Source organism: Schistocerca cancellata, chromosome 2 (assembly GCF_023864275.1).
Source record: "Schistocerca cancellata isolate TAMUIC-IGC-003103 chromosome 2, iqSchCanc2.1, whole genome shotgun sequence".
Classification (NCBI taxonomy): domain Eukaryota; kingdom Metazoa; phylum Arthropoda; class Insecta; order Orthoptera; family Acrididae; genus Schistocerca; species Schistocerca cancellata.
Genome location: NC_064627.1, coordinates 1,109,986,478 through 1,110,000,172, shown reverse-complemented (window position 1 = coordinate 1,110,000,172; position 13,695 = coordinate 1,109,986,478). Strand labels below are relative to the sequence as shown.

Here is a 13,695-nt window from a genome sequence, read left to right as displayed (position 1 = left end):
GCGGTAGAGAGCAAAAATTGTAAAGGAAGACAGAGATTGGAATACATCCAGCATACAATTGAGGATGTAGGTTGCAAGTGCTACTCTGAGATGAAGGCTTTGGCACAGGAGCGGAATTCGTGGCGGGTTGCATCAGACCAGTCAGAAGACTGATGACTCAATGAAAATAAAAAGACTTTTTTCTCATAAATTGAAACGTCCCCTTTGAACATTTATACATGACTGTGCTTAAACTGACACACAATATTTTTAGCGCAACGCCATCTGACTTTCAGAAATCCCTACAAAAGAATGGCCCTGACTAACATTAACCTATACCTTTCACAAATCACTTACCTCACAAAAATCTTCATTACTCGAACTACTGCAATACAGCGAGCGCCACTACTGCCAGCTAAATAAAAGATTCAAACTACGGAAGGCACTAACTACTAATAGGGATAGTTAGCAAATGACTGATTTTAATAGAGAACAAACAATGTATTTACCTTAACATCATCCAAAGTCATAATATATGTAATTTCAAAACTCCGCCATTTCCTTCCACACATCCACCACTGCTGGCGGCTCACCTCCAACTGCGCAACGCTACGCGCTGTTCACATCCAGCTGCCGCTGCCCAACACTACAATGGCAGACAACAATGCAAACTAGCCACAGACTGCACACAGCACAGCCAGTGATTTTCATACAGAGCGCTACGTAACGTTGCCAATAAGAAAACCTAAACAGCCTACTTACATATATTTAGCTGGCAGTAGTGGCGCTCGCTGTATTGCAGTAGTTCGAGTAATGAAGATTTTTGTGAGGTAAGTGATTTGTGAAAGGTATAGGTTAATGTTAGTCAGGGCCATTCTTTTGTAGGGATTTCTGAAAGTCAGATTGCGTTGCGCTAAAAATATTGTGTGTCAGTTTAAGCACAGTCATGTATAAATGTTCAAAGGCGACGTTTCAAAATGATATTTAAAATAAAATGGTGGAAATCGTTCTCTGACATTTAAAGCAATGAGTTCTGAGTAGATTAAAACTAACACTTCACTACCACCTGATGTGAGGTACCAGTACTCGTATTCAGGGGGAGTAGGCAAAAGAGGGAAGGGTTTTCCAGTGCTTAATATTATTACGGAGCTACTTGCTTTGGATGGATTGAATCTGGGGGGTTGGAGGGGAGGGGGTGGGGAGAGGAGGTATAATGAGGAAAGGAACGTGTGAACACACTCTTTCGAGGTGACAGACGAATCACAATCAAACACCTCGCTGCTCAGTTGGACATTTCTTTTAGTAGGGCTGAGACACTCTTCAACCAGTTGGGGTGCTCAAAAGTATGTGCCAGCTGGCTTCCTCGCCGCCAAACAGAAGACGATAAAGAGCAACGAAGGACCCTCTATGCTGAGTGAGTTGCTTGAGTGTTTCTAGGCTGATCGTGACAATTTTTTGTTAAACAGCGATGAAACATGGGTTAATCACTTCTAACTGGAAATAAAACGGCAATACGTGGAGTGGCGCCACACCACCTCTCTTCCGAAGAGAAAGTTCAAAGCGGCACACTCAGACAGTAAAGCCATGGGTACAGTCTCCTGGGACTCTGAAGCGGTTATTCCGTTTGATGTCCTCAGCGATCAGCTTGGGAGTGATTTGTGCTGTCCACAGTAGATTGAGGAAACGGCTTCAGATTGATATTTTCACTCTGCAGCGGAGTGTGTGCTGATATGAAACTTCCTGGCAGATTAAAACTGTGTGCCCGACCGAGACTCGAAATCGTGACCTTTGCCTTTCGCGGGCAAGTGCTCTACCAACTGAGCTACCGAAGCACGACTCACGGCCGGTACTCACAGCTTTACTTCTGCCAGTACCTGCTGTGAGTACCGGCCGTGAGTCGTGCTTCGGTAGCTCAGTTGGTAGAGCACTTGCCCGCGAAAGGCAAAGGTCCCGAGTTCGAGTCTCGGTCGGGCACACAGTTTTAATCTGCCAGGAGGCTTCAGATTGTTTGTCGCCAGAGAAAAGGAAGCGAACTTCTCCTTGCCCCACCCCAGGCCTCACACAAGTCTGCGCCCCCCAGAGGAGCTCACTAAACTTCACTGGACTGTTTTTCATCATCCACCCTACAGCCCAGATCTCGCACCTTCGAACTTCCATTTGTTTGGCCTACTGAAGGATGCCCTCCGCGGGAAACAGCACGTGTATGGTGGAAAGGTTACTGATGTAGCAAGACGTTGGCTCCCGACGTCAACCATTAGAGCGATACAGGTCCTCCCGGTAAAGTGGCGTAAGGTGCATTGAACGGGGCTTATATTGAATAACAGGATTTCATAGCCAAAAGAATGGGGAATAATATGGTTATTGAAATCCTGAATAAAATCAACTTGCTTTCAGAAAAAATGCTTTGCAGAACTTATGGTACGCCCCTTGTAGGTGTCGAGGATGGTGGGGAAGGGAGAGTGTTTTTCCCATGTCAGTAGCTTTAGTCTAATGTGGGACTGCTGTTGGAAATTTAATGGATAGGGTTTCCATGTTAGTGTACTGTCAAGGAGTATTTCGAGATTTATAGTGTGATAGGGGGTACGGTAATAGTCATGGAGGCGGAAATTGTAATAGTGACACAAGAACGATTGTTAGATAAGGAGCAACAGATTGGGCAGAGATAGCTGGAAGTGCGTGTATCTGCAGTTTTGAGGGTACTGCATTGCCAGACACGCTCATAGGCTTTTTCCAAGTCAAGGTATACGAAAATGGAGTATTTACGATTATTAAGTGATTGGTTAGGACGTGGGTTAGAGATACGAGTTGGTCAACGGAAGTGAAATAGGGATAGAACCCACGCTGGCCAAGATGACCGCGGTGTTGGGAGTGACTTAAAGTCCAATTCGGTTGTATTACGTTTTGTGGTGGAAAACGGAATCCACTGTCGTTCGGGTTCGGTTATCGAGTCCAGGTAATTTCTTAATACCGTTGTGAGTGAATATGATTCATTCTGATGATATCATGATAGTAAGGAAGGAGCGAATAATCTTCGTGCATTCGTCTGCGGATGAACATTCCCCTCTCGGCGCACGTGTCGTCTCACGTCTCGTCTGTCTGTGAAGTGTCAGCGTCAGCGTTTCAGCTGTGAGGAGGGCACTCGAAGTCAGCAGCAGCACCAGTCGATGCACCGCCGACCACTGGGATAGGCGAGGGAGGCGTGTGACGTCTACGGCGGCGGAGACAGCACAGTGGCGTCTATGCGTATGCGTGGGTACCAAGAAACGAAGGGATTCCACAGCAGGGCCTAAGCATCCCATCCACGCTGTATGAAACATGGATAAAGCAAACTGCGACACAGCGGGTGCAAACGCGGTGCTACAGTTTTTTTTTTTTTTTCCTCGTCGTCAGCCTTTCCGACTGTTTTAATGCGGCACGCCACGAATTTATTTCCTGTGCCAACATTTTCATCTCAGAGTAGCACATGCAAGCTATGCCCTCAATTATTTGCTGGATGTGTCCCAATCTCTGTCTTCCTCTACAGTTTTTACCTTCCACAGCTCCCTCTAGTGTGATGGAACTTATTCCCTGACGTCTTAACGGAAATTAAGACATGTGTTTGACGCTATTCGACCTTTCTTGGCCAGTAATGCCCCTTTTTGCCAATGCTGGTCTGCTTTTTATGTCCTCCTTGCTCAGCCCGTCAATAGTCATTTTGCTGCCGAGGTAGCAGAGTTCCTTAACATCATCTAACGCCTGATTACCAATTACGATGTTAAGATTCTCGCTGTTCTCATTTCTGCTACTTCTCATTACTTTCGTCTTTCTTTCATTTTCTCGTTGGACTGTTCATTCTATCCAACATAACTGATTAGAGAAAGAAAACATCAGAATTTAAAAAGCTGCAGACAGCAAACAGTGTGTTCAAGATGGCAACGAAGACGGAAGAGGAAAGCAAATTTCGGAGCTAAATAAAGAAATGACTTGTGAACCAGTAGAAAACGGAGGCCTTTAGTGATAGTGTATGATGTGTTAGTAACCATGTCAGCAAGTGAATTAACGGAGTCAATATACGAACAGAGCTTGAAGGGAACCATAAATACACTCCTGGAAATTGAAATAAGAACACCGTGAATTCATTGTCCCAGGAAGGGGAAACTTTATTGACACATTCCTGGGGTCAGATACATCACATGATCACACTGACAGAACCACAGGCACATAGACACAGGCAACAGAGCATGCACAATGTCGGCACTAGTACAGTGTATATCCACCTTTCGCAGCAATGCAGGCTGCTATTCTCCCATGGAGACGATCGTAGAGATGCTGGATGTAGTCCTGTGGAAGGCTTGCCATGCCATTTCCACCTGGCGCCTCAGTTGGACCAGCGTTCGTGCTGGACGTGCAGACCGCGTGAGACGACGCTTCATCCAGTCCCAAACATGCTCAATGGGGGACAGATCCGGAGATCTTGCTGGCCAGGGTAGTTGACTTACACCTTCTAGAGCACGTTGGGTGGCACGGGATACATGCGGACGTGCATTGTCCTGTTGGAACAGCAAGTTCCCTTGCCGGTCTAGGAATGGTAGAACGATGGGTTCGATGACGGTTTGGATGTACCGTGCACTATTCAGTGTCCCCTCGACGATCACCAGTGGTGTACGGCCAGTGTAGGAGATCGCTCCCCACACCATGATGCCGGGTGTTGGCCCTGTGTGCCTCGGTCGTATGCAGTCCTGATTGTGGCGCTCACCTGCACGGCGCCAAACACGCATACGACCATCATTGGCACCAAGGCAGAAGCGACTCTCATCGCTGAAGACGACACGTCTCCATTCGTCCCTCCATTCACGCCTGTCGCGACACCACTGGAGGCGGGCTGCACGATGTTGGGGCGTAAGCGGAAGACGGCCTAACGGTGTGCGGGACCGTAGCCCAGCTTCATGGAGACGGTTGCGAATGGTCCTCGCCGATACCCCAGGAGCAACAGTGTCCCTAATTTGCTGGGAAGTGGCGGTGCGGTCCCCTACGGCACTGCGTAGGATCCTACGGTCTTGGCGTGCATCCGTCCGTCGCTGCGGTCCGGTCCCAGGTCGACGGGCACGTGCACCTTCCGCCGACCACTGGCGACAACATCGATGTACTGTGAAGACCTCACGCCCCACGTGTTAAGCAATTCGGCGGTACGTCCACCCGGCCTCCCGCATGCCCACTATACGCCCTCGCTCAAAGTCCGTCAACTGCACATACGGTTCACGTCCACGCTGTCGCGGCATGCTACCAGTGTTAAAGACTGCGATGGAGCTCCGTATGCCACGGCAAACTGGCTGACACTGACGGCCAACACCGCGGTTCCTGGTGTGTCCGCTGTGCCGTGCGTGTGATCATTGCTTGTATAGCCCTCTCGCAGTGTCCGGAGCAAGTATGGTGGGTCTGACACACCGGTGTCAATGTGTTCTTTTTTCCATTTCCAGGAGTGTAGAAAGCAATTCTTAGAATAAGCAAAAGTCAGCTTTAAAGCAAGGCCACGGCGGCTGCTGACAGTACATTACACTATGTGATTAAAAGTATCCGGACAATATAATTTTGTCGCCTATCTACTCTCTCCTCTGCGTTTGCACTCTTAATGGTGCCGCTATTACTCTTAATTTAACTGACGTTTGTTTTGACTTGGTTTTTCGCTGACTCATTCCTCCCGACGATCATTTATTTTTCGATTTCGTCACATTTTCCCTGCAGCCATTTCCACTGGCTTCCCTCCACTTCCTACTTCTTTTATTAATAAAGTGTTATGCATTGGTCTATACGTATTCCCTGAACTTTTTATGTCCTTACTTCTTTCTTCGATTAAGTGAAGCATTTCTTTTGCTACCCAAGGTTTCTTCGCAGTTACCTTCCTAGTAATTAAGTTTGTCTTTTCAACATCTGGGGTTGTTTTCTACATATTTCCACTCCACTGAGCGCTTACTGTGATATTTCTAATCGTAGTATCCACAACTTTAACGAACTTCAAACGCGTCTCGTCATACTTCAGTACACCAATATCCACCTGCCTTCGACACTGATGCTTCCACGCGGTTTTCTTAAACTTCTGTCTTCTCTTCATCTTTACTAAATTTTGAGCTGAGTCTCTGTCTGCTCCTAGGTACGCCTTATTATCCAATATCTTATTTCGGAACCTCAATCTGACCTTGGTGTAATTCAGCTGAAGTCTTCCCGTGTCTCCGGACATTTTCCCCGTATATCTTCTCTTCTTATGGTTCTTGAATATAGTATTCGCTATTGTTAGCTGAAATTTGTTGCAGAAATCAATGAGAGTCTCCCCTATCTCATTCGTCCTACCAGGCCCATATTCTTCCGTAAGCTTTTCTGCTATTCCTTCTCCTACAGCCACGTTCTAATCCTCCATTATTATTAGATTTTCATCTCACTTTACATACTGAATCACCCGTTCGATGTCCTTGTGTTGTTTCCTATCCCTTCATCTTCTGCTTGTGACGTCGACATGTAAACTTTTTTATTTACTTGGCCTTCGAACAGCAACTCGATTTAGTCATCAATACCACATAAGTACAATGCACATTGAATTGAATAAAAGAATACAGAAATTCAAATTTACAAGTAGAGAAATCTCATACCGTCACAACTGTGTCCACTATAGATTATGCTTGCTATTAAAACCTACAGACTGTGCCCAGTACACTTAAGGATCTTATCAATCTCTTTAAAGCCGAATTTCTTTGGTAAATAAAAGAGAAGTAGCTTATTGAGGAAGGTGATATTCCATAATCAGCAATGTCTTCAGAAAGTCCAATCGTTTGCAGTCAAATTTGGGACAGATAAAGTAGATGTGGTTGACATCAGCTTCTGACTCAGGATCACTCGCCGGCGAAGCGTAAACGTTGATCCAATGCAAATGTTGAGGAAAAGAGACGTGATTGGCGCGAAGTCGTATGGTAGTAGAAATCGTGGATCGGTCCTAATGTCTCCTCATGAACCACGGCTGTGGAAGAATCCGAGGTTGGAGTACCGCGTAATAACCGCCGTCCGTTTGGATACGTTCCACATTTCTTGCCATTGTTGGTTTGTGTGACCCGTGACCTCACGCAAGTAGTCTATGTAAGGTAATTTCAGATCCAGGACAGTGCCTAAAGATGTCGCTTGCTTGGCTAATGCATCAGCTTTCTCTTTATGGAGGATACCTGCGTGGGAAAGCATCCACACCAAATGGATTGTCCGCCCTATCCGTGTGCTGCGAATATATTCCAAAATCACATCCAAGATGTAAAGGTTAGGTATTTTGTTGGATCTCCACTGTTGAATGTTTGGGAAGACGCTTTGAGAGTCAGACACAATTAATATCTTGGGGAAGGAAGTTATTAATTGTGTCTGACTCTCAAAGGGTCCCTCAAAATATTCAACAGTGGAGATGAAACTAAACAACTAAGCACTATTATCAGAACTGTTATTGTCGGATTTTGTTTGCTGTCGATTCTGACGAGAAAAACCCTATTACTGAACTGTTCACTACAACTCACTCCCTGTCCTACATTCCAACTCACCACGAATCGTACATGCGTCATATCATTTTTGCTATGTTGACATTACCTTACATTAATCTGATCAGATATCCTTATCTTTCCATTTCACTTCACTGACCCCAGTCTATCTACATTCAGCCTTAGAAATTCCGTTATCATATCTTCTAGGTTTCCTACTACGTTTTAACTTCTGACGTTCCATGGTCCGACTCATATAATGATATTCCTTCGTTGCTTATTCAATCTCTTTCTCATGGTCACCACCACCTTGGCAGTCCCCTCTTAGAAATAAGAATGGGAGACTTATCCAGAATCTTTTACCAATGGAAAGATCACCATGACAATTTTTCAATTACACACCATATGTACTGTGGGTACACCATATGTTTCTTTAATGCGGTGGTCTCCATTGGCTGACGCATCCTCATGCAATTGATGATTGCTGACTCAGACAGAAATCTTAATATATTGTGCAATGGGAAGTATCCTCTGTTATTCACTTCCCACAGGTATGCGGAGTATACATGCAGAAGCAGGAAGAAAATCTTATATATTTTTTAAATTAATTGCCTTAGTGTTTTCTTTGCAGACCGTGTGACGAAGAGAGCAATACTATGGTGGCTTATTTTCGTTGGCTGTGGAGTGAACTACATGATACGGGCGAACATCAACATCGCCATCGTCGCCATGGTCCAGATGACGACAGCATCAGACGAAACCGCAGTCGCCAGCGAATGTATTGACGATGAGTTCTCTCTGAGCGGAAACTACACCCTCAATAGCAACACTACTGTGCCTGGCTACAATGTGTCTACAGAGGTAAGAATAGGTTCAGCAAGTATTATTTCCCCATTGTACGGAACGATTGTGAGTGGAAGACACCCACATTTACGATGCTGAAGAGATGTTGGCATCAAGCATTTCTTTCACGTTAGTAGATTACTCGTTTGCTCCATATTGCTGGAAGAGGAAAAGGTGGAGGGGGGGGGGGGAGATGGATGTGGAGAGCTTTAATTATCGTTAGTATACCTATATCAGGGAGAACACCTTTTCTAGGTCTCTACTATTACAACTCATAATTTTTCACTGAGGAATGCGAATAGCCTTCTGCTGAACGGAAACCAAAATCTAGCCTATTAACACAACGAGCTAGGACGGATTCAGTTCCCTTCAGTTCTTAGAATTGCGTATCTTTGTCGGTAAAACTGGAACCCTTGTAGGATCAGCTATAAATTGCATAAATGCACTATGATATGGAGCAGCCATTTATTGCGTTCAGACGCTTCTATATGTCTTGACCTTAGTATTCATTCACATATTAAGCATTCCGCGTTTGGGACTTCGACAGCTTCAAAGGCTACAGAAGTTTATAAACTGATATCAGTGAAGGAACATTATGGTAATACCATAAGATGTATTTACACATTGGAATAAAGCACTCACCAGGAACACACAATATCATTCGTAGGTAATAACCCAGATGGGGCTGTCCAATAAGGATACAAAATATCTGATCAACCTTCAGTGGTGACGAGAAAGTGCAAATTGATTTTACAGTACAGCGATAGTCTGAATCGAATAAAGGTTCCAAATGGCGGTACAGTCGTGGCGATTATGAAACAAAAAATTAACGTTAACACACATTTGTCTATTAATGCTTAGCATTTTTATTAAGTATACATTATTTTTGTGTATCAAAAGGGGCTGCACTGAGAATTCTGAGTGGGAACTGGTTATTGCACTTGGCCCAGGTACCGATGTGCACGAAAAAATTTCCACTTAAACACTTTATTATGGACTATAAACAACACGAATATACATTGAGACATTTCTTGCTGCAAATTAAGTGCATTTCAGTATGGCGAACCTGCAAATGTAAGTACAAGACCGAACGTGCTTGTGCACCCCGAAACACCCTTCCTAACGCAACTGGTGTCATTTGTTCCACAGCTGCAAATTGTCAGCTGATGAAGATTATTGATTTTCACATGATAAACATCGGACTTGATAAATCCTCTCACGAAAATGTCCACTGGGGTCGAACCGGGCAAGCGGGGAGCCAAAAGTGTTGGTGATACTCAACCAAACCATCTCCTGGGTAAATGGCTTTCAGGTAGTACCGGACAATTATGGCAGAATACGGAGGCGCTTCATCTTGTAGGTAGACGACAGTATTCAAAATTTCATGCTGAATCAACTATTGCTTCAAAAAACTTTTCCGGTAGGCCGAGAAATGTGCTACCAGTTGCTGTTTTCTCAGCAAGCATGAAAGGCCCATACACTTTTGATATCGTAGTTCCTATCTTGCCTATCCTGTCTCCAGTCTTGTAATGAATTCGGCTGTTGATCTGCCCAAATCCTACAGTAATGTCTGTTCACACGTTCACAATGTGAAATGCTGCGTCGCTGCTCAATAGGATGTGATAGTTCAAATTTGCATCTCTAACTGCACCCAGTAAGTCATAGCACTTAGCTTGTATGGCGGCATAGACCTCGTTTTCGAGTTTTTGGACAATCTGAATGTGGTAGCCACGTTTTTTTTCAATTTGAATCACAATGTGTTCTACACAGACCTGAGTGCGAAGCCAAATTCCGTGCTTAGTCTTTTGGTTCAAATGGTTCAAATGGCTCTGAGCACTATGGTACTCAACTTCTGAGGTCATTAGTCCCCTAGAACTTAGAACTAGTTAAACCTAACTAACCTACGGACATCACATACATCCATGCCCGAGGCAGGATTCGAACCTGCGACCGTAGCGGTCGCGCGGTTCCAGACTGCAGCGCCTAGAACCGTTAGTCTTTTGGTTGAAGCTGAGGAGCTACAGGTAATCGCTCTCTAAATCACTTCCACAGTTTCACCCAAAACACAATATTGCAGTGCCTGTGTTATTCCGGATTACGATGTAATGCCCCTGCGGTCATGCACGAGGTCAGTTCAAAAAAATTACGGAACATTCGTAATTTCGCCCCAATGGTGTGTTGGAGCGAAATGCGGGTTGGCATCTCTGTACACGCCAGTGTTTAACGTTTAATTTCCGGAAGTTTTATTGTTGTATGTCTGCTAGTTATTGTTCACTGCTGTAACTTTCCATGAAACTAAAAAAAAAAGACAAAAAAAATTCACAGTGGCACAACAAATGTTGCAGGAAGCGTACAATGATCAGTGCTTAGGCCTTACTCAGTGTTACGAATGATTCACACGGTTTGAAAATGGCCGGACAGAAGTTAAGATGGCCCTCGTGGAGGACGCCCATCGACGGCGCTCATGTTTTAATGTCAACGAAACTGTGCGTTCCTATCGAAATTAGACTGTCCGAGAGACTGGAGAAGAATGTAACATTTCAGTTGGACCATGTCACGAAATCCTGACACAGCATCGTGGAATGCATCGTATTGTCACCAAGTTCGTTCCACAGCTCATGAGTCAGGACCAGAAAGACCTTCACCTGGCAAACTGTGAAGAGATTTTGGATCGCGCAAAGGAGAATGAAATGTTCCTTAAGAGCAAACTGGTGATTTGACATGGATCTATGGTTGTGATACTGAGAGCAAGGTTCAATCTTCACAATGGATCTGGAAAGGTTCATCGAGACAAAAAAACTCATCATATCAGGTCAAATGTCAAAGTCATGGTGATAGTTTTCTTCACTTTGAAGGATTAGTTCATCATAAAATAAATGACGTGTGACTAGAGTCGCCCATCGGGTAGACCATTCGCCGGGTGCAAGTCTTTCGAATTGACGCCACTTCGGCGACTTGCGCGTCAATGGGTATGAAATGATGATGATCAGGACAACACAACACCCAGTCCATGAGCGGAGAAAATCTCCGACCCAGCCGGGAATCGAATCCGGGCCCTTAGGATTGACATTCTGTCGCGCTGACCACTCAGCGGCCGGGGGCGGACGAATTCGCGTCACAGGGAAAAACTGTTAATCAGTGGTACTATCGGGACGCATTGCGACGCCTGCGAGAAAATGTGAGAAGGAAACGGTCTGGTATGTGGCGAGACAATTCGTGGCTCTTGTATCACGATAACGTACCAGTACATTCGTCCACGTTGGTGCGTAGCTATTGCACAAAAAATGAAATCATTGTGATGAATCATTCTCCGTACTCTCCAGACATGGCCCTTGAGCGCCTCTTATATCGAAAGTTGAAAACCGTGTTGGAAGGACAAAGATTTGCAACGATAGACGAGATAAAAGGAAATTCGCAGATGGTTCCAGCAAGAGGTGTACCAAGAATGATCCCGGAAGTGGAAACGGCGTTGGGAGCGATGTTTCAGTTGTGGAGGAGAGTATTTCGAAGGAGTCTATGCACAATAAGTAAATACAAACGCAGTAAAATTTGTATAGACAAAATTCCGGAATTTTTTGAACAGACCTCCCATGGATGTATTGCATCGTAATTCGAAATAATGTGGGCACTGCAATATTGTATTTATTCGCCGACACCGGGCAAGTAACTTTCAAGTAAAATGTCTCCCCTGTACGAGAATATACATAATAGATATAGAAGTACAGGTTGTAGACACGTGGTTGACGATGTATGGAAACCTGGGTCTGGTTGTGAGTCATGTTCAGGAAGCCAAATGGTAAGGCGACAGTTCGTAATAAGCGGGAAATACGGGTACGAGTCCCGATCCCAAACAAACTTTCATTGTCATTCCATTATACAGTTGACGGTTGCTTATATTCACAAATGAAAATATATTTCATGCCATCCAAAACAGCTGGCTTGCCTGATTTCTGATCGTCAGTGACACAACCACTTCGCTTGCATTTACACAAGATTTGGTATGCAGGAAGTCCGTAACTGAGAGGCATGACAATTAATTTAGAAAGATCTGCTTCAGGTGTACGAGGGGCGTTTCAAAAGTACGTGCAAAGTCCGAGAGATGGCACCACCGGCGAGCATCGAGGCCATGTTTAGTTAGCAGCATCTTTGGAAAGAAAGCACACCATGTTTCCAAGTTTTACCCATATTGGTCTATTTCTTTGTGTTTGGCATTCGTGTGAATCAAGGAAGTCGTGTGTTTGTCAAAAATTGGACTCAATAGAATTTCGCGTGGTGATTAAACATTACTTTATGAAAGGCAAAACGCCTCAGGAGACTTAAGAGAAGCTTTATTACGATGACCCTGCACCTTCGATTAGAACAGTTTATAAGTGGTTTCAAAATTTTCGGAGTGGCCATATGGGCACAAGTGATGCTGAACGTTCTGGACGCCCTGTGGAGGTTACGACTCCAGAAATCATTGATAAAATCCATGATATGGTGATGGATGACAGAAGGGATAAGGTGCGTGATATTGCTAGTGCTGTGGGCATATCGAATGAACGGGTACATAATATTTTGCATAAACATTTGGACATGAGAAAGCTAGCCACAAGATGGGTTCCGCAATTGCTCACGCTTGATCAAAACCGGAATCTTGTGAAATGTTGCAAGGATTGTTTGCAGCTGTTCAGGAAGAATTTGCAGGACTTGAAGCGTCGTTTCGTCACTGTGGATGAAACATGGATACATTACTATACTCCTGAGACCAAACAACAATCTAAATAATAGGTTACCAAGGGAGAATCTGCACCAAAAAGTAGAAGACCATTTCTTCGGCGGGAAACGTTATGGTGACTGTCTTTTGGGATTCGCAATGGATAATCCTCATCGACTACCTGGAAAAGAGTAGAACTATTACAGGTGCATATTATTCATCGTTATTGGACCGTTTGAAAACCGAGTTGCAAAAAAATAACGCCGGTGATTGGACAGCAAAAACGTCCTTTTCCATCACGACAATGCACCAGCACACACCTCAGCAGTTGTGGTCGCAAAATTAGTGGAAATAGGATTCCAACTCTTTTCACACCCCCCCCCCCCTATTCTCCAGACTTCACTCCCTCGGACTACTATTTGTTCCCCAATTTGAAGAAATGGCTGGCGGGACAAAGATTTTATTCAAACGAGGAGGTGATTGCAGCAACTAGTAGCTATTTTGCAGACTTGGACGATTCCTATTATTCGGAAGGGATCAACAAATTAGATCAGTGTTGGACGAAGTGTGTAAGACTAATAGGAGACTATGTCGAAAAATAAAAAAAGATTTACCCCAGACTCGTAAGTAGTTTTTATTTTTCCACGGAGTTTTCAAGAGACCTTCGTATTAGTTATTTATTTAAACCACGACTTG

General features: G+C 44.5%; 1 protein-coding gene across 1 annotated transcript in view; it reads left to right on the top strand.

The window, feature by feature from the left end:
- The window catches only part of LOC126163129 (sialin-like), a 191,858-nt gene that overhangs the window by 18,206 nt on the left and 159,957 nt on the right, over positions 1–13,695 (top strand). The window contains exon 2 of the mRNA XM_049920056.1: positions 8,092–8,321. Coding sequence (XP_049776013.1) covers positions 8,092–8,321 — 230 coding nt within the window. The remainder of the gene's footprint in view (positions 1–8,091; positions 8,322–13,695) is intronic.